The 21,355-nt window shown below is 42.2% G+C and overlaps 1 protein-coding gene across 8 annotated transcripts in view; it reads left to right on the top strand.

The window, feature by feature from the left end:
* Nucleotides 1-21,355, top strand: part of nup54 (nucleoporin 54) — a 79,125-nt gene that overhangs the window by 52,007 nt on the left and 5,763 nt on the right. For all 8 annotated transcript variants that reach the window (XM_078544139.1, XM_078544156.1, XM_078544164.1 and 5 more), the window contains 7 exons: nt 2,598-2,741; nt 3,140-3,363; nt 5,185-5,372; nt 7,540-7,736; nt 10,375-10,429; nt 13,300-13,393; nt 18,104-18,211. In XM_078544139.1, coding sequence (XP_078400265.1) covers nt 2,598-2,741; nt 3,140-3,363; nt 5,185-5,372; nt 7,540-7,736; nt 10,375-10,429; nt 13,300-13,393; nt 18,104-18,211 — 1,010 coding nt within the window. The remainder of the gene's footprint in view (nt 1-2,597; nt 2,742-3,139; nt 3,364-5,184; nt 5,373-7,539; nt 7,737-10,374; nt 10,430-13,299; nt 13,394-18,103; nt 18,212-21,355) is intronic.

Genomic DNA, 21,355 nt, shown 5'->3' with positions numbered 1-21,355 from the left:
CCTCAGACTGTGATCCCTGATTCTGGACTCCCCCACATCGGGAACATTCTTCCTGCATCTACCCTGTCTAATTCTGTTAGAATTTTAGAGGTTTCTATGAGATCCCCCCTCATTCTTCTGAACTCCAGCGAATATAATCCTAATCGACTCAATCTCTCCTCATATGTCAGTCCCGCCATCCCAGGAATCAGTTGGGTAAACCTTCGCTGCACTCCCTCTATAGCAAGTACATCCTTCCTAAGATAAGGAGACCAAAACTGCACACAATATTCCAGGTGTGGCCTCACCAAGGCCCTGTACAATTGCAGCAAGACATCCTGTACTCGAATCCTCTGGCTATGAAGGCCAACATACCATTTGCCTTCTTTACCACCTGCTGCCCCTGCATGCTTACCTTCAGCGACTGGTATACAAGGACACACAGGTCTCGTTGCACATTCCCCTCGCTCAATTTATAGCCATTCAGATAATAATCTGCCTTCCTGTTTTTGCTACCAAATTGGATAACCTCACATTTATCCATGTTATACTGCATCTGCCATGCATTTGCCCTCTCACTCAGCTTGTCCAAATCACACTGAAGCATCTCTGCATCCTCCTCACAGCTCACCCTCCCACCCAGCTTTTTGTCATCTGCAAATTTGGAGATATTATGTTTAATTCCCTCATCTAAATCATTAATATATATTGTGAATAACTGGGGTCCCAGCACCGATCCCTGCGGTACCCCACTAATCACTGCCTGCCATTCGGAAAAAGACTCGTTTATTCCTACTCTTTGTTTCCTGTCTGCCAACCAGTTTTCTATCCATCTCAATACACTGCCCCCAATCCCATACACTTTAATTTTACACGCCAATCTTTAATGTGGGACTTTGTCGAAAGCCTTCTGAAAGTCCAAATAAACCACATCCACTGGCTCCCCCTCATCAACTCTACTAGTTACACCCTTGAAAAATTCCAGTAGATTTGTCAAGCATGGTTTCCGTTTCATAAATCCATGCTGACTCTGTCCGATTCTGCCACTGTTTTCCACGTGCTCAGCTATTAAATCTTTTATAATGGACTCTAGAATTTTCCCCACTACTGACGTCAGGCTGACTGGTCTATAATTCCCTGTTTTCTCTCTGCATCCCTTTTTAAATAATGGGGTTACGTTAGCTACCCTCCAATCTGTAGGAACTGTTACAGAGTCTATAGAATCTCGGAAGATGACCACCAATGCATCCACTATTTCTAGGGCCACTTCCTTAAGTAATCCGGGATGTAGATTATCAGGCCCTGGGGATTTATCGGCCTTCAATCTCATCAATTTCCCCAACACCATTTCCCTACTAATACTGATTTCTTTCAGTTCCTCCCTCTCACTAAACCCTGTGTTCCCCAACATTTCTGATACTCTCCATCTTGATGAAGAATTCTATCATATTATGGTTGCTCATCCCCAAAGGGCCTCACACTACTAGATTGCCAATTTATTCCTTTCTCATTACACAATACCCAGTCGAGGATGGCCTGTTCTCTCGTTGGTTCCTCAATGTATTGGTCCAGAAAAACATCCTGTATACACTCCAGGAATTCCTCCTCTACGGTATTGTTACTAATTTGATTTGCCCAATCTATATGCATATTAAAGTCACCCATAATTACAGATGTTCCTTTATTAGTTGCGTCTCTAATTTCCTGTTTAATGCCATTCCGAACATCATCACTACAGTTTGGGAGTCTATATACAACCACCACTAATGTTTTTTGCCCCTTGGTGTTTCTCAGCTCTACCCATACAGATTCCATATTATAATACAAAATAATTCACCACCTCAAAAGGAGAGAAATGAATAGGAGGGGGAAAATAATTTACTCACTCATTACTGAAATCACTAGGGTATGGACTTCATAACTCACTAATCCTAACAGCGCAAGAGTGTTGAACTAATCCACGTTGTCAAAATTATGTTGGATTTTTGTGGTTGTGTCTCAATATTAACTCAGTTCTTAAATTGTTTGAGCTTAGTATTTCCTCCCAAGTCAAAGCCTCTTTCCTCCATAGTGCAGTCGGAAGCTGTAGTTTAAAGAAGAAAATTAAAATCAGTAGAAAGATGGGAAATCATTATAGCAAATTTTAATTGTTCCTGACGAGAGATTTGAGCACATATTCCAAGCATTGTGAGAGGTGCAATCTTTTAACGGATGTGTTAAATTGAGGCCAGCAGAGACCTTGCTGAGCACAGATTCGGCTGTCTTGTTTGTCTGGCATAACAGCAAGTGACCGCTCTTCAGAAATATCCAGTTGGTTGGAATGTGCTTTGGGGCCCCCTGAAAATTTGCTAAACTGCTGTGTAAACTCAAGTTTCATTTTTTTTTACAACTTGACTTGATTTTTGCTTTGTTTTAAGTAAATGTTAGTAGCTGCTTTGTAAGACATTGTAATGAGATCTGTAACTTTTTTTGATGTTTCTTTTTTAAACTATACATTTAAAAAAAAACATTTTTCCTTTAGATTAACCTGAACTACAGTAACATTTTGGTAACTCTAAGAAGGCCTGGGATGCATTTTTTAGCTTTTGTAATTCCATTTGGTTTTTTTTGTTTTCCAGGTCTTTTCCAGAATACTCAGAATAAAGGCTTTGGTTTTGGTGGTGGATTTGGCGCGGGTACTGCCACAGGCCTAACAACCGGCTTAGTACCTGGTTCCACATTTGGAGGATTTGGTGCCTTCGGTACTCAGCAGCAACAGCAAAGTAAGTTCATAGGAAGGCAAATACACCAACTAAATTTTAGTTTAAAAGGAATAAGATGTAACGTTTTTAAAATCAACTTCAAATGTGCTTTCAGCAGTTAATAGTAAATCTTCAGAACCCACCAGGAGTTTTGTTTGAGGGTTATGGCATTGATATGTTATATAGACTTAAAATACTTTTCTGTATTTACCTACAAGGTTACTGATGGCAAGAGAGAAAGTTACACTTGTATTTTATGTATTGTGCAAATTCATAGGCATGTACTGTAGAGATGATTTTGTTGATTTTCATTGTAAGTAAAATATAACTTAATTTCCCCCCCCCTCTATTCTTCTGGTCACTAGAACAATTTCCCAATTGACAAAAAAAATAATCATATTGCCATGGTACATTTATAGCTGGAGGGCTTTTTGGACAGGCATTACAGCCTCAGACGCAGTCAGCTCAGCTGATCAACACAGCAAGTGCCCTTTCTGCACCAACTCTACTGGGAGATGAGCGCGATGCTATATTGGCCAAGTGGAACCAGCTACAGGCGTTTTGGGGAACTGGAAAAGGCTACTTCCACAATCACTTGGCTCCCGTCGAGTTCACTCAAGAAAACCCTTTCTGTCGGTTTAAGGTGAATTTTTTAAAAAAAAAAGTAACTTCAAATATTTGTAAAGTGCAAGATAACATGGGATGTGAGGATAAGTGGGGAAAAGGTCCTCCATAGTATAAGACTCTAGTTAGGCCTCAGCGGGAGTACTGTGTCCAGTTCTGGGTGCCATACTTGAGGAAGGATGTGAAGGCATTGGAGAGAGTTCAGAGGAGATTCACAAGAATGATTCTGGGGATAAAGAACTGTAGCTATAAGGATAGATTGGAGAGGTTGGGACTCTTTTCCTTGGAGAAAAGAAGGCTGAGAGGAGACTTAATAGAGGTATTCAAGACCCTGAGGGGTATTGACAGGGTAAATAATGAGAAACTGTTCACACTCGAGAGCATCTAGAACTAGAGGGCACATTCAAAATAATAGGCAAAAAGAGTAAATGTGATGTGAGGAAAAGATTTTTCACCCAGACGGTGGTTGGAGTCTGGAACGAACTTCCTGATAGGGTGGTGGGGGCAGGTTCGATTGAGGTATTCAAAAGGGAATTGGATTGTTACCTGGAGAGAGAAAACGTGCAAGGTTATGAGGATAAGGCAGGAGAGTAGGACGAGGTGGAATGCTTTCTCAGAGAGTCAGTGCAGACTTGATTGGCCGAATGGCCTCCTTCTGCACTGAAAAGATTCTGTGAAAAGTTTCACATTCTCCTGGTGCACACAGCATACGCATGGATTTGTCGCAATCCCAACCTTAAAGAAAACCTCATGATGTCTTCAAAAGATATGTACCTTGATCAATAAAAGGATTTTGTGCAATAGATGAAGAGAAAGTATTTTACATTTAAATGTTTACATTATTTGAGTGTGAGGAGAGGTGGGGTGCACAGCGGGCAAGGAAACAAACAGACTAAGGAGGATTTTCATAATTTTTGTGTTGGTCATTGCAGAGGTGACCTTGGGTACAATGGTACAAGTTTATTCTATATCATGTTTTGATTCTGTCAGCACTCCTAAAATTGGTAACAACCTGTTATGTGAAACACTGACATATTGGGATTCGGAGGCTATGTGCTCTCTCGCTGTTGAGTTAATGGTTTACATCTGGCAGTACTACTTGCGTGTGCAGTAATGATGGGCACTGTTGACACAGCAAATGAGTGTGGCTGCTACCAACCTGAATAGCCCTGATCCTCACATTTTCCCTTGTAGAGATAATGAAATGCTTTAATTACCGCTTATCTGTGCAAAATCCCAAAGCAATTGGGATAGTTAATCCCAATTAAAAACAATAGTTTTTAATCTTCCAACAGTGTGCTGAAGTACTTGAATGCTTAATGTTAAATACTTAATGTAGTACTTGTTATACTTTTTTTTTTGAAAGTTTAAATTTTCTTTGTCGTAACTACTCCATGTTACCATTCTATATCAAACTCCACACCATTTTTATTTCAGTTTCTGATTGGCTTCAAAACCAGGGTTCATAAGCAGCTGAGTTTTCGGTCTAATCTGCAAACTGACCACTATACTTCAACTTCTTATTATTGGAGTAGCCAGATTGCATTGTTCCATCAAAGATGGCACCACATTCAGAGCTCAAACTGGACCTGGAAGTTCATTGTTATAACTTATGACATAGGTAGCAGTGCGCTACTGAAATAAATAATCTTGTGAACTGTGCTGCAGGATAATGATGCTGGCTACCATTTTGACATTTAGAACTTGTACGTGGTCGATGTTGTCAGGCATTTATATTGTTGCAGTCTTGTTAGGTTTCTGTACAGTCCAAGAATCAAATCTTGAAGACATATGAATGTAATTAACCTTAAAACTCCCATTGTTTTGCATCTTGCCATAGACTGTTGGTTTCAGCTGCATACCCAGTAATAAGGATGAGGATGGTCTGGTAGCTTTGGCTTTTAACAAAAAAGAGGCAGACATTCGAAACCAGCAGCAGCTGATTGTGGAATCATTGCACAAAATTCTTGGAGGGTTGCAGCAAATCATGGTGAATGTTGAAGGAATCCGAGCACTTCCAGATGATCAGTAAGTGCACTGTATGCCAGTTAGTTAATTTTACATTACTCTTTGCATAAGCTGAAGGGAAGTTGGTAATAGCAGGTGTTACGACGGCAGCCAATGTTATTTGCTGAGCAAGCCAAATCCCAGAGGGAAGCTTGTTTTACTGATCATAATCTATTTTTTTGTATTTTGAAAATGAGGCGAAAGCTACTGAAGCATGTAACCCTGGTAACACGTTTAGGATTTTAAAATTAAAACATTTATTTACAAGAAGTTTTAAAAAAAAAGCTTAAGCACACAGATTAAAATTACACAATTGAAATTGTCTTACAAAACATTCCCCCCCAAAAAAAAACTCACTTGATCAGAACACACATGTAAACTACTTGGCAGCAGTTCCCTTATAGATTTTTAGCCATAAAAGTCCAGTAATATTACCCAAGGCAAAAACTGCTGTTACTTTAGTAAAGGTATACCACATGACTTCTCACTGTCTTCCATTCTGCTGTGGAAATCCAAGAAATTTCAGAAACAGACTGCACTCAGAAAACAAAGACTTCTCTGGCTTGAAACTGGATGGTTGCGTCAAACTCTCAGCTTTACTCAGCACAGAGCTGATCTCAGGCCATCTCCGCCACACAGACAACACAACTCAACTAAACATCTTTCCGTAAATATCTTTTTTTTCCCCTTTCACCTTGGACTCCATTGTCTTCAGCACCTCTTTGAACTCAACCTTTCCAAAATATAAAAATCTTTCATATCTTTCAATTGCCTCTGCTTTCGGGTCAAATAAAATTTAATAACCTTCCCTTGTTTACTTATGAAACCTTTGTAAGTTGTAAAAGTCTCTTGTCACTTCTAAATTACCCATTGAAATTTAACAGCTGAAAAGTCAAATCCCTACTTATAATGCAAATTTTAAACCCTAACTATTTACTTGTAAATCCACTCCACCAGAGCCTCTCATTGCAAATGCATACACCTAGCGCTTTTACCTTTCATCTCTCAGATCCCACAGACAAGCTGTCTTTACTAACCTTCTCCAGTTTAGTTAGTCATGGACACCCACACAGCTTTCTTTACAGAATACCATCATATTCCAAAAAATATTAAAAAAGATAACACCCATCTTCACACAGAAAATACATTTCTCATTGTTTTCAGCATTGAACTGCCCTGGCCGATTGTAGCACAGCTAGAGGCAGGGCCATAGTCCCTCTGTTGTGCTCCCGACAGTTTCTACTAACAACCAAAATTCTACACTGAACAGGTCAGGCAGCATCTGTGGAGAGAGAAACAAAATTAAAGTTTCAGGTCAATGACCTTTAATTGCCCTTGCACATTATTTTAGAAGCATCCTCGCTTTTTACATCAGTGTAATTTATTTCCCCTGTTCTCCATATTAACATTCCTTGTAGCTGCATTCATTAAGATTGGTGGTATTGTACTGTTTTGCTTGAATATCTGTACCTATTAGGAATTCATTTGAAGTTATATGAACTCATTTGACATAGGACTTGTTTCAAATAATGTCCCTTACAGCCTTGAGAAAGAAGACTTCTTCCCACCAGTCTAGGCTGGATTCAAACTAACAGAAGAAGGAAGATAGTGTAGTACACACTGCTACCCATTCTCCTGCCTCTTTATACATTAAGAGATGATAGGTGTGCTGTAACTAAAGTGTCAGTAGAACTTGAGGGTTGAGTTTCATTGACGGTAAACAAAGGAAATATATATTAATGTGATCAAGAAGCTATTATAATTCTTTGGTCTGTGTGAGCTTCTTCAGGCTTTTGAAAAAGCACATTGAGTGCTAAACAATACATTTATATGTATGACCAAGGTGGGCCTAAATATCAAAAATGTTTCTTCCCTTTCTCTCTCAGATATTTTAAATAACCACAATATAATTAATCTGAAGCTTCCCAAAGGTAACATCCTATTGATGCTTAAAAATTTAAATATTAGCAGTAACCTTCCAAGTACTTTCAATTCTGATGTCTTGCTAATTATAGATGAAGAGAATTGAGATTCTTATTGATTTGCAATTTTCTGGGAAATGTCCACACAAGACATGCAAAAGGTGCCCATGGTTTGGTTAACTGATCAGTTGATCCAAGCGATGATTGTAAGTGAAGGCATATCGTATGATCACAGAGATGTAAAGACAATCTATTTTTATTTTCAGAACAGAAATGGTGATCTATGTTGTTGAACGTTTTCCAAATGGGAATTCCAGAAGAGTTTCAGCGACAAACCTCTACAGTTCACTGGAACAAGTTAATGTGAAGAATCATCTGATGCAGTTAGGGGTGATTGTTGCCCTGCCCAGGACAGAACTTTCTCCGGCCCAGATGAAACAACTGCTGCAGAACCCTCCTGCTGGTATGTAGTGAAACGTCTGTGTTACATAATATAATTACCTATATATAGAAATGAATAGATAAGGTGTCCCAGTAGCTTGTGCACTAGAATACTGGACTCGAGAACTACAGTAGACAAGATGAAGTTATGGTGTGAACTGTCTGACAGACTTGGATTGCCCCAGAGGACAATTCCTGTCAATCTCATCTTGATAACTGAAAGAAAAACTTGCATTTTTATAGCACTTTTCATGACCATCGGGTGTCTCAAAGCACTTTATAGCCAATGAAGTACTTTTTGAAGTGTCGTTGCTGTTGTAGGAAACGCAGTAGCCAATTTGCACTCAGCAACCTCCCACAAACAGCAATGTGATACTGACCAAACAATTCATGTTTTGTGATGCTGATTGAGGGATAAATATTGGTCAGGTCACCAGGGATAACTCCCCTGCTCTTCTTCGAAATAGTGCCATGGGATCTTTTACTTCCACCCAAGCAGGCAAGTGGGGCCTCGGTTTAATGTACCTCTGAAAAACAGCACCTCTGACAGTGCAGCACTCCCTCAGTGCAGCACTGGAGTGTCAGCTTTGATTTTTGTGCTCAAGCCCTGGAATGGATTGTGAATGAAGGGAAAGCTGAGATTTACAAAGGATGTCTGCACCTTCTTGGACCACGTGGGTATACCTTGGCGTTTTGATTAAGGAGCAGCATTAGTGCCAGCCATGGAAATGTCTGAGGCAAAAGTAAAGTTTAATTTACAAAATTCGATGCTGCAAACTTCAATGTTACTAGAAAATGTGGCTGATGAAAGTTCTATGATCTTTCATCCTCAGCTTTACTTCCATGTTATAAAGGGTATGTTTTTTTTTACTTCTCTTTTCTCATTTATTTTTTAAATAAACAAACTTTCAACAATATTACTCTCTGGGCTGCAATTGAAAGCTGATGGAATGTTGATTTGAATGAAGTTAAGTGAGTCACAGTAATATGATAGAGTCATAGAGTTTTACAGCATTGAAAGAGGCCCTTCGGCCCATCATGTCCATGCCAATCATCAAGCCTCTATCTACTCTAATCCCATTTTCCAGCACTTGGCCCGTAGCTCTATATGCTATGGTGTTTCAAGTGTTCATCTAAATACTGCTTAAATGTTGTGAGGGTTCCTGTCTCTACCATCCTTTCAGGCTGTGAGTTCCAGATGCCCCCCCACTCTCCTGGGTGAAAAAATTTTTCCTCAAATCCCCTCTAAACCTCCTGCCCCTTACCTTAAATCTATTATTGAGGTTATTAACCTCTCCACTAAGGGGGAAAGTTTCTTCCTATCTATGCCCCTCATAATTTTGTACACCTCAACCAGGTCCCCTCTCAGCCTTCTCTGCTCTAAGGAAAACAACCACAGCCTATCTAGTCTCTCTTCATAGCTGAAATGCTCCAGCCCAGGCAACATCCTGGTGAATCTCCTCTGCACCCTCTCTAGTGCAATCACATCCTTCCTATAGTGTGGCGACCAGAACTGCACACAGTACTCCAGATGTGACCTAATTAACACTTTATACAGCTCCATCATAACCTCCCTGCTCTTGTATTCAATGCCTCGACTAATAAAGGCAAGTATCCCACCTGCCATCTTAACCACTTTATCTACCTGTGCTGCTGCCTTCAAGGATCTATGGACATGCACACCAAGGTCCCTCTGATCCTCTGTACTTCCTACGGTCTTACCATTCATTGTGTACTCCCTTGCCTTGTTAGTCCTCCCAAAATGCATCACTTCATACTTTTCAGGATTAAATTCCATTTGCCACTGTTCTGTCCATCTAAGTGGCCCGTCTATATTGTCCTGCAGTCTAAGGCTTTCTTCCTCGCTATTTACCACACCACCAATTTTCGTGTCATCTGCAGAACTTACTGATCATACCTCCTACATTCATGTCTAGATCATTAATGTATGCTACAAACAGCAAGGGGCCCAGCACCGAACCCTGCAGTACGCCACTGGACACAGGCTTCCAGTCACCAATTTTCAATTTTCCAGTCACAAAAACAACCTTGACCATCACCCTCTGCCTTCTGCCACTAAGCCAATTTTGGATCCAATTTGCCAAATTGCCTTGGATCCCATGGATCCCTTCTTGACCAGTCTCCCATGTGAGACCTTGTCAAAAGCCTTACTGAAGTCCATGTAGACTACATCAACTGCACTACCCTCATCTACACTCCTAGTCACCTCCTCAAAAAATACAAATTTGTTAGGCATGCTCTTCCCCTGAAAAGGCCATGCTGACTATCCTTGATTAATCCTTGCCTCTCCAAGTGGAGATTAGTTCTGTCCATCAGAATTTTTTCCAAAAGTTTCCCTACCACTGATGTTAGACTCACTGGCCTATGGTTTCCTGGTTTATCCTTACCACCCTTCTTGAATAATGGTACCACATTAGCTGGCCTCCAGTCCTCTGGCATCTCTCCTGTGGCCAGAGAGGATTTGAAAATTAATGTCAGGGCTTCTGCAATCTCCCCCCTTGCCTCCCACAGCAGCCTTCCACAGCATGATGTTGCAGAAATACAATACTATTGCTCACTTATCTGTTCTAACAAAATGGTAATCTTGAAGAAATTCTAGGAGTGAATGTTACAATTACTGTTGCCATTTTCCGTTACAGGTGTTGATCCAATAATTTGGGAGCAGGCTAAAGTTGACAATCCTGATCCTGAAAAGTAGGTTTCTCCATCTCTTTCTTGCTACAAACCCATTGCATGACTGGCGGAAACTGTTCAAACACAATGGTTTTTGCTTTTGTTTACATTTTTTGCGTCTATGTTCACGTGATTTGTATAAAGTTTGTGTTGTGTGCAAACATTGAATTTGTTCATCTGAAGTTTCTTTGCTTTCGCAATGGAGGTAACCGGTGTACAAAATAATAGTTTTATAAGGGCAGGGAGGGATTTGAGATGAATGAATTAAGCAGCCTTTCATGAATCTTTTACAGTATAATTTCAAGACCTCAGTTTTTTTGACAATAACACATTAAATGCTGTCAGGGACAGGGTGACCCTGTGTTCATTATTTAATAGCTCTAAAGTAGTCAAAATGGTTTGTGGTGAGAATAAACGACCACTGGACCCATTATGGTTGATCTACAAGTTCTTCTTAATTTTGATGAAATTTCGGGTAACTCCCAAGCTTATTTAATGAACTGTGTCATTGGACATTTTGGCTTAGTTAAAGGGGAGATATTAATTTTATTTGAGTTTTTTAATGTTTCAAATACACTATAATTACAAACAAATTTGGCATTTTTTTCCCTCTTAGTTATTCCTTAAATGTAAAGCATATTCTGTCCTATGACAGCCCTAGGGTGGTAGGGCCATTTGAGATCATGGTGGGTGGAGGGAGTCACTTCTACCCTTTTTCAAGTTGCCCCAGCCATGGCCAACAGCAGAACCAGCAAATGTTTGGTGGGTGTTGGCAGAAGAGCCAGAACCTCGAGGGGCAGCAGCTGCTTACAGGCAGAGGAGGCTCCTTCAGGGAAAGAGGACTCATTTCCTTCAAGCACATATGAGGAAAGCAACGGGAAACCACCTCATGTAGTCTTTCCCCTAGTCATATGGCTCATTGCTCAATGAACTTGAAAATGGGAGCTCTGACCTCGCAACTGAAAAGGAGAGTGCAAGACCGTGAGGTGTGGAAAATTGACCTGCCCTTGGGCAGGTCACCACCACTATTTTGTCACCAAAACATTTGAACTAAATAGCTCTCACATTTTTGAGAAATATTCATTCAGTCAATGTTTAAATGATTTTTATTCCACGGTATACTTTGATTCAATATAATTTATTAGTGTGTATATCCATCCAAGTTTTTTTTTTAGTTTTCACAATTTTAAGTCTTACAGTAAGCATTTTATAACACAATATTTGATTTTTTTTTCTCACTTCACTATATTTTGGATAAAAACAAAGTGCTAGAAAGACTCAGCAGGTCTGGCAGCATCTGTGGAGAGATACACGGAGTTGTTTCGAGTCCAATATGACTGTTCTTTGAAACTCTTCCAAAGAAGTCATATTGAATTCGAAATGTTTCGTCTATGCCTCCCTCCACTGATGCTGCCAGACTGGCTGAGTTTTTCCAGTAGTTTGTTTTTATTTCAGATCTCTAGCATCCACAGTATTTTGCTTTTATTTCACCAAATTTTAATTTTGGTGCATTTTAATATTGTGCAGAAAACTAGAGGGAGCTCCTATGTGGGTTTATTTTATAAAAAACTGAAAATTTTTCGAAAAGATTATCAATTTTGCACCCACCCCCAAGGGGATGAGATGATGGGGCTGATGTGTTGTATTTGTCAAAGCCAGTGTACTAGGTAGTTGAATCAGATGGGCAATAGGACCTTGCAGCATCCTTGCATTTACTGAGGGTCCAGTCCAGTCCAATCCAGTCCAGCCCAGGCCTCACATAATGCAGCCAAACTCTTTGCCATCCTCGCAGCTAACTCACTGGCAACCAGATTATTTTGTTCATCACGGACTTTACTGCTGTTTGATGCAAATATTTTTGCACTTTAATCTGATCCTCATCACCAAGGCCTGAGGAACTTGTAAAGAGTGACCGACACCATGATGGCCAGGTCACATGTTTAAAGACATCATCATGCACTGGGCATGCTCATAACATGAATACATTAAAAAATATTTAAAGTTGAAGCAGTGTAATGAATTATTTACAGGTACACAAACTATACAACTTCAAAAACAAGCACATTTCTGTGAATATCCACATTTGGCAAAATAACAACTGACTTTTTTCTTTTTAAGCAATATCTATAAATCAAGTCTAACCATTGGTTAATATCTTCTATGTCTGATCTACTGGGAATTTCAGCACAGTGGTTAAATGGGGGAGAGGGGTGGTGATTCCTTGGGGGGGTGGGGTCCTCACACCTTCCTCTTCTAAAAGAAATGTCATCTCTGACATTAATGCATCTAAGCCTTTGTTATAGCAACATTTATCACATGAGGTATTATACCCAACTACAATTAGTGTAATATATTACAAAGGACCCAGAAACAACAGGTTAGGCATCACGAATATTAACACATTTAACATTATCCTTTGGCCTTGTATGTGTACATGTTTTATTGCATACATGTACATAATACAAATCAAGAATCAGTTCTAAGGAGCATTTATAAGATGTGTCCTTTGCTATTTCCACAACCTCTTAAAATTTGATCAAATATCTTGTTCCATAAGAGAACTATAATTCTTGTTTGAAAATAAATCTACCTGTAGAGAAAACATACAAAGAGAATATGAATAATACCCAATCATATAGGCTATTAACTTTATTTACACAAAGTAAACTTTTCCCATATTGCTTCTGAGTAGGGCGAGTTTGCTTTCCAGGACTGCGCTTGTCCCTGAACAGTTGGTATCATACATCTCCAGATCATCTTACAAACTTCAGCTGCATGGATGATGATAACATGATTCTCCACAATATTTTCATTCACTATGTATGCATCTTGATTACTAACACTTCTGCCACTTTCTCTCTCTCTCTCTCCCCCGACCCCTCCCTTCAAAGGCTGATACCAGTGCCCATGGTTGGTTTTAAGGAATTGCTGAGGAGGCTTAAGTTCCAGGAACAGATGACAAAACAGCATCAAAGCAGACTGGATGTGAGTTGGGATTCCTGCATGAGAAGATATCTTTAGGCCATTGTATCAGTTCTATTTACTTAATCTTAGCTTTCGGTTGTTGCAAAACTCTTCTCTGATTTGATTATGGTGCAAGTTGAGCAATAGTGTTTTGGAAAGTGACTTGGGCCAGAGTAAATTTGAGAATCCATTATTTCTGTCACAAAGCTCTTCTTGACACAGTGATAATGATGAAGAAATTCTGTATCACTGTACCATGAACATTCTCTCATTGAACATGTTTGGAAACAGAAAAGTATAAGTAATTCAGGTTATCTCAAATTAACTTCTTTATACGAGTGAGTTTTTTTATTGACAGTGGAGAGGTGCAGCTCATTGAGGCACCACTTGGTGGCATTGCAAAGTGGGAAATGCTATTTAAATCTGCTCCTTGCTGATCTCAGTTGCCTGCCAGCAAATTAAAGTAAATCAGAGAATAGCGCCCTGGTCGCTGTTATGTGCGAAATCATCCCAGATTTGCACTAAGTGCGGTAGCAGGCGGGAAAAACAACGTTTTACTCAGCAGCCGCAATGGAGGCTTTTCCCCACTGATTGACCCAAACCTGCCACATTAATTATGAATCCCCAGGATACATGCCATTTCGATGGCAGGTGGGCTCAGATTCGCCTGCCACGCTGTCACCTCGTTGCTTCATCACGCCAGGCACCGCATTTAAAGCGCAGCCGCGCTCAGTGCTTCCAACACTGGACTGCAGCAAAGAAGACATGGCCTCGAAAGGCAATAAGACTGCAGCCCTTGAGCGCCTTTTGGACACTGTATAGGCCCGCCGTGATGTCCTCTACCCCCGCTGTGGCTGCAGGATGGGCAGCAACATTACCACTCCAGCTTGGTAGACGAAGGCAGCAGTGGTCAGTGCCAGTGCTGCACACAAGAGGTCTAATGCAGATAGAAGATGAATGATCTTATCCGTGCAGCCAGGATATGGCAACCATCTATCACTCTAAACTCACACACTCAAGCCCATCACACATGCGCTGGCATCTCACTCACTGCGAGCTCAAGGGACGTTACCGCCCATTCTCACACACGTACCCTCACATCTCCATCTGGCCTCATCTCCTCTTGAGACGCCTCCCCAGCACTCACCTTCTTGAGGCCACTTGCACAGATCAACATGTGCCCTCCCCATACCCACCCTTGGTTACCCTCCTTCCCCAGTACAGACCTCGCCCTGTAGCCTCTTACCTTGCCTGAGGCCACTTCTTCCCCTTTCCCAAGCAAGACCTTGCCCTGCAGCCACTGAAAAGCCACCCACATATGGCTAATCTGGTAGGTAGGGACCTGCCCGTGAGCCCCCCCTAAAAGTGATGTGGTGCTATCTGTGAAGCCTGGCGCTGATGACTGTGAGTGCTGACCAAAGCAAGGAAGGCAAACAAACCTCGAAGTCCCGAGCGAAGTGCAGCCTGCCAACATATGCTGTCGTGAAACACATTGCCATGTTTTCCCGCCAATGTGTGCGGATGATCCGGTGGGGTGGGGGGGATGACTCCGGCGGGCTGGCCTTATAATGACATGCTGATGTATTACAATGAGGTTCCCGATGTTCTCCGCCATTGACAGGCTGAACGGAAAATCACAAACTGGTTTCATGATGTTGTGAAACTGATTTTTGGCCTTCTCGCCATGTTGTCTGCTCACACCACCAAACACACCCGACGCCAGTAGGCACGGAAAATCCGGCCTAGGTTTCTCACAGCTAGCTCAGTGTGATATGGGTATGTCAGTCGGCTGCTTACCTACCCCTCTAAGGCACAGATGATTTGTGGTTTCAAGGAGGCTAGAATGAAAATCTGATTTATATCCTCAACAAATAATACTTTTCTGTTCAAAAACTTGTAACATAGAAAAAACTCTTCTATGTGGCTGGGGCCAGAGGGAACAAGGCCAAAAGTAAGATTGAGGGATGGGAGATAAAAACAGAAAATGCTGGAAAAACTCAGGTGTGGCAGCATCTGTGGAGAGAGAAACATAGTTAACGTTTTGAGTCCGTATGGCTCTTCTTCAGAGCTAAAGAAGAGTCATATAGACTTAAAACGTTAACTCTGTTTCTCTCTCCACAGATGCTGTCAGATCTGCTGAGTTTTTCCAGCATTTTCTGTTTTTATTTCAGATTTCCAGCATTTGCAGTATTTTGCTCTTATTATACAGAGGGATGGGGGTCAGGTAGGTTGTGCAGTCTAGGAGGAGCTAATACCTATTTTTTATTCTTTTGTGGGATGCGGGAGTTGCTGACAAGGCCAGCATTTGTTGCCCATTCCTTATTGCCCTTGAACTGAGTAGCTTCATAGGCCATTTCAGAGGGTAGTTCAAAGTTAACCACATTGCTATGGGCCTGGAGTCACTTGTTGGCTAGACTGGGTAAGGATGACAGATTTCCTTCCCTGAAGGACAGTAGTGAGCCAGATGGGTTTTTATGACAATCAATGATAGTTTCATGGTCGCCATTACTGAGACTGGATTTCAATTCGAGGTTTTTTTATTAATTGAATTAATTCTACCAGCTGCCATGGCAGGATTTGAATCCATGTCTGGGCCTCTGCATTGCCAGTCTAGATACATAACCATTATGACACCATCTCCCTCTATTTATGTGATGTATTAACAGAACTCCTGGACACTATTACAATGGCATCATGCAATGGCCAGGTGCAGGTTCAGTTCTCCTGTGTCGTTGTAGGGACTTAACAAGCGGAGCTCTGCTGCCTCCTTACTGGGAGTAGGGGGCAACCATCTGGAGAGTTAACGTAGGCCCTGCTATTTTGCAGCTTCCAACTATTGACTCCAGCAGCAACAGCTAAGTTCTGAGAGCCAATAAGCTATTTTTAGCTGCAGGAAGCATGTTTCCTGAGGAGATCAGAAAAGCATAGCAATTATGTGTAATATTCTATTCCAATGCAAACCTTGTGCTGATTTTATTTTATACTTACTGATGCCCTGTGGAGCTGCTCATACATAGTGTGGCTTCTGGAGCACGTTTGTAATAGTTGCTAACCTGACCTGTGCCTATACAAACTTTGCTCTGTCACTCCCTGTAGGAAATGGTTGAAATAGGCCTATAAGTCAAATAGATTTTAATTTCTTTACATGAGCAGCTGTTTGGCTTCTTGGAGAGAAAACATCGGAAAATAATAGTGCTTGCTTTTCCCTTCTGTGTATTTTATGATTGCTCTTTCGTGATTTGCAAGATGTGACAGGTGTTCTCAAATTTCTTACACATTCATCTACTTATAGAAAAACAAAACTGGAACTACACGTACATCTTTCAACAGACAGTTTGAGAAGCGGATAGATTAGCCCCTGCCCTGCAATACCTCAGTTTCTTTTCATGCCATCACTCAAATACGACCATTGTAAAAATTGAAGCCCAGATTTTAGCTTCCGGGTCGGGAGAATTCCCGGCTCCGTGAACCTGACCTTTAAAAATTGCCACCCGCACTTGAGACCTTTTGTTTTGGAGGGTGGCTGGGCTGGGTTACAAGTCGGGCTTCCCAACTCCCGGAACGAGGTGGGGAGGCTGGGCCGGGCCGGGCGGGAGGCTGGGCCGGGCCGGGCGGGAGGCTGGGCCGGGACGGGCGGGAGGCTGGGCCGGGACGGGCGGGAGGCTGGGCCGGGACGGGCGGGAGGCTGGGCCGGGACGGGCGGGAGGCTGGGCCGGGACGGGACGGGACGGGCGGGCTGGGCCGGGACGGGGCGGGCGGGCTGGGCCAGGACGGGGCAGGCTGGGCTGGGCGAGAGTCGGGCTGGGCTGGGCGAGAGGTGGGCTGGGCGGGAGTCGGGCTGGGCTGGGCGGGAGGCGGGCTGGGCTGGGCGGGAGGCGGGCTGGGCTGGGCGGGAGGCGGGCTGGGCTGGGCTGGGCGGGAGGCGGACTGGGCTGGGCGAGAGGCGGGCCGGGTGGGAGGCGGGCCGGGCGGGAGGCGGGCTGGGCGGAAGGCCTGCCTCTGCTCCAGCACTTTATATTTTTTTTAATAACTTAAAAACAAAAAAAAAGCCCTCGCCCTTCAACCCCCACATACTCCCCATGCCCCATCCATGGCATCCTATGCCACCTCATGGCCCCACCCACCCCCATGGTCCTCAAACCATCATGCCCCCACACTCACCTCATAGCCCGATGCCAATCCATGCCTCACACTCGCTACCCTTACCCCCTCCACGCCAACTCACTTGGTATCCTTTGACAGCTTAGCAGTTCCAATGAGTCCGTGCATTTTTTACGCATAATTGTGTTTATTTTTAACAACTGGAAGGGTGCCTCACCTTTCCCAAAGGTGTCCTGGAACCACATCCAAAGGGGTACCCTGGCCATCCAAACGAATCCACCAAGTTCAGACCAGCTCTTACCTGGTCTAATCCGCACACTCTGGGTTTCACACTCCTGGCCTACCAGAATCCCACTTCAGTGGAGGCAGCTGGTGATTTAGATGGCCAACTTGCCTCTGTGAATGGCGCATGCACGAACCCTGGCCTGACTCCAATTCTGCCCCTTCGAAAATAGGAAATGCTGCGTTCGGGGGCATTCGGCCATTTCCGGGATTTTCACCACGATGGAAATCCCTTCCTTCATAGTGAAAACCTGGGCCTGAGTTTCGTAGCTGTGACACGTCTTTCTTTAACGTATTTATAAATTCAGGTAAGCAGTCATCTGGTGTGTTTTCTCCAACCCCAAACAGATTATATCTGAAGATGTAAATGAATTGCAGAAGAACCAAGCCACAACTGTAGCAAAGATAGCTCAGTACAAGAGAAAACTGATGGACCAAGCTCATAAAGTCTTGCAGGTAATTTAATGTATTTAGTTGCAGTTTGTGTGGGCAAATTTAAAACATTTAAAAAATGTACATTTTTGTGGATGTTTTCAATGTGCGACTTTTGACCTGTAATGTCAACGTGGAGTTATCTTGGATCAGGTGTTTCAGAACAGATCTGCTGTGCTGTATCCCAGCCCAAATGCCTTATAGAACCATAGAACACTACAGCACAGAAAACAGGCCATTCGGCCCTTCTAGTCTGTGCCGAAATATTATTCCGCTAGTCCCATTGACCTGCACCCAGTCCATAGCCCTCCAGACCTCTCCCATCCATGTATCTATCTAATTTATTCTTAAAACTTAAGAGTGAGCCCGCATTTACCACGTCAGATGGTAGCTCGTTCCACACTCTCACCACTCTCTGAGTGAAGAAGTTCCCCCTAACGTTCCCCCTAAACCTTTCCCCTTTCACCCACTTATCTCCCACTTGTGATGAGCATTCCCAACGTGACTTGTTTTTTCCACTATTTCCCACACCAGTCATCATCTCTTAGAGTTATAGAGTTATACAGCACAGAAACAGACTCTTCGGCCTTTCATGTCTGTGCCGGCCATCAAGCACCTATCTATTCTAATTCCATTTTCCAGCACTTGGCCCGTAGCCCTGTATCGCATTTCAAGTGCTCATCTAAATACTTCTTAAATGTTTTGAGTAAAATTGGTTCACAGTTGGCGCTGAATAGGGAGAAATGTTTTGCAGCGAATGAATGCTCATTAAGAACAGCAGTGAAGACTGCCCAGACTGATCTTGTGTATAGGCCCTTGAAACCAGCAGCATCGATTTTTGATCCCTCAAGTCTCACTGGACTCAAACTCCGGTTCCAAAAGTGAAATGACCAGTATCTGAGCCACTATATAATCCTCTCCCTGTGTGCTTAATCTTATGGTTTCGTTGTTCCCTCCACCCAAACATTTCCTGACCTGAGTAACTGGGCAGTCTGGCCTCTGCAAATCCTCAAAAGAATCCTCATAGTTTGATTTTTCAGGATAGATTTGTTTGAAAAGTACACTTTTGCTCATTTGATCTCATTATCCAGAGTGTTAAACCCTACTGTCTTCCCATTGCAACATCTGCATTAAATTTGTTCAATGTCTTGGTTTCAAACACTCTTTTTGACAATCTGCCACTGCTGTTTGATCACAAACTTTGTAAAGAAATACCTCTCCACATCTGCCCTAAATTTTCCCTTCGCAATCTGATCATCTTGTTTTGCTCCCCTGACGTACAAGATGTATTGTTTCCGTTAAGTATCTTATAACTGGATTAAATCCTATTTTAAGTGTCACTTTCCAAGCCTGGAGAGCCTTAGTTAATGATGGCTCTTCCATGAGACTCGGAAAATTAGCCCGTGCTCTCTTCTCTGTGCTGCCTTCGGGCCTGAGAGGTGAGGAGCTTCATTTGCTGTGTAGTTAGACCAACACCTCAACTCATGAGCAATGCTGTACTGGATCAGCAATTTTGCAGGACATATGAAGTCTGGCTGTAAATGCAAGCCAAAGATTGAATTCAGATCAAGTCTCTGAGATATAGCAAAATAAGAGATATGCTGAAAACACACAGCAAGTCAGTCAGCAACGTTAAAGAGAAAAGACAGGTTATGACATTTCGGGTGTGTAACCTTTCATCAGAACTCCTTTTCTTGGCAGATACTGACTGACCTGTATGTTTCCAACTTTTTATTTCTGATTAATGCTTCCTATCTTGCTCATTGATTACTAATACAGCTTGGTGCAACAATGTTACAAAAGCAGTTGAGATTTAAATAGAATCGCCACCTTGTTCTGTTCAATAATTGCAGACACTTATTTTACATAACTGTTTATTCCTCTCTTTGTGGAAATAATTATACCATGGTAATTTATTTAGCAGATTGTACTCAGAACTTAATTTTTCAGAGCCTAATTTTTAGAACAAAAACTTTGCTATGTGTGATGTATGATAGAAAGTTGGTTGATGGATAGAGAGCAGATTAATATGAATCAATGTTGATCAAATTGAAGAACTGAGGAATCCCAAGGTCAGTTCTGATCTATGTTGTACATTAATGTTTTGGACTTGAATACAGAGTATAATATCGAAAGCTGCTAGTGACACAGAGGTTTTGCATTGTAAAAGACTCAGACTACACATACAGATAAGTGGAATGGGCAGAAACAATTTAAAATGGAGAAGTGTGACGCTGTGTACTTTGGGAGAGAAACACTCAGCGGAAAGATACTGAAGGGTATGCATGAACAGTGAGAATTGTGGATTCAATACACAATTCATTAAAGGTGTGAACACGGGTAGATAAAACCATTCACAAAACACTAATAACATTTTGGATTTTATGCACAGGACATAGATTAGAAAAGCAAAGAGGTAATGATAAATGTATGCAAGTTGATGCCTAAGCCTTAGCGACAATTTAAGTACTGTGTCCAGTTTTATAGAAAAGATATGAAAGCCATTGAAATATAGCTTAGATTCAGCAAGGAAGAATTAAAAATTAATGCCATTGTGAAGCACCTTTTTTTATTCATTCATGGTATGTGGGTGTCACTGGCTAGGCCAACATTTACTTCCCATCCCTAATTGCCCTTGAGAAGGTGGTGGTGAGCTGCCTTCTTGAACCTGTAAAGTCCATGTGGTGTAGGTACGTGCTGTTTGGGAGGGAGTTCCAGGATTTTGATCCAGTGACAGTGAAGGAACGGTGATATAGGTGATGGATGGGGTGCCAATCAAGCTGGCTGCTTTGTCCTCAATGGTGTCAAGCTGCTTGAGTGTTGTTGGAGCTGCACTCATCCAGGCAATTGGAGAGTATTCCATCCCACTCCTGACTTGTGCCTTGTAGATGGTTGACAGGCTTTGGGGAGTCAGGAGGTGAGTTACTCGCTGCAGAATTCCCAGCCTCTGACCTGCTCTTGTAGCCACAGTATTTATATGGCTAATCCAGTTCAGTTTCTGGTCAGTGGTAACCTCCAGGATATTGATAGTGGGGGATTCAGCAATGGTAATATCATTGAATGTCATGGGGAGATGGTTAGATTCTCTCTTGTTGGAGATGGTCACTGCCTGGTACTTGTTTGGCAGGAATGTTACTTGCCACTTATCAGTCCAAGCCTGAGTATTGT

The sequence above is a fragment of the Cetorhinus maximus genome, chromosome 1, assembly GCF_964194155.1.
Source record: "Cetorhinus maximus chromosome 1, sCetMax3.hap1.1, whole genome shotgun sequence".
NCBI lineage: Eukaryota > Metazoa > Chordata > Chondrichthyes > Lamniformes > Cetorhinidae > Cetorhinus > Cetorhinus maximus.
Note: the sequence above shows the minus strand (reverse complement) of the source record. Positions and strands in the feature narration are given on the sequence as shown.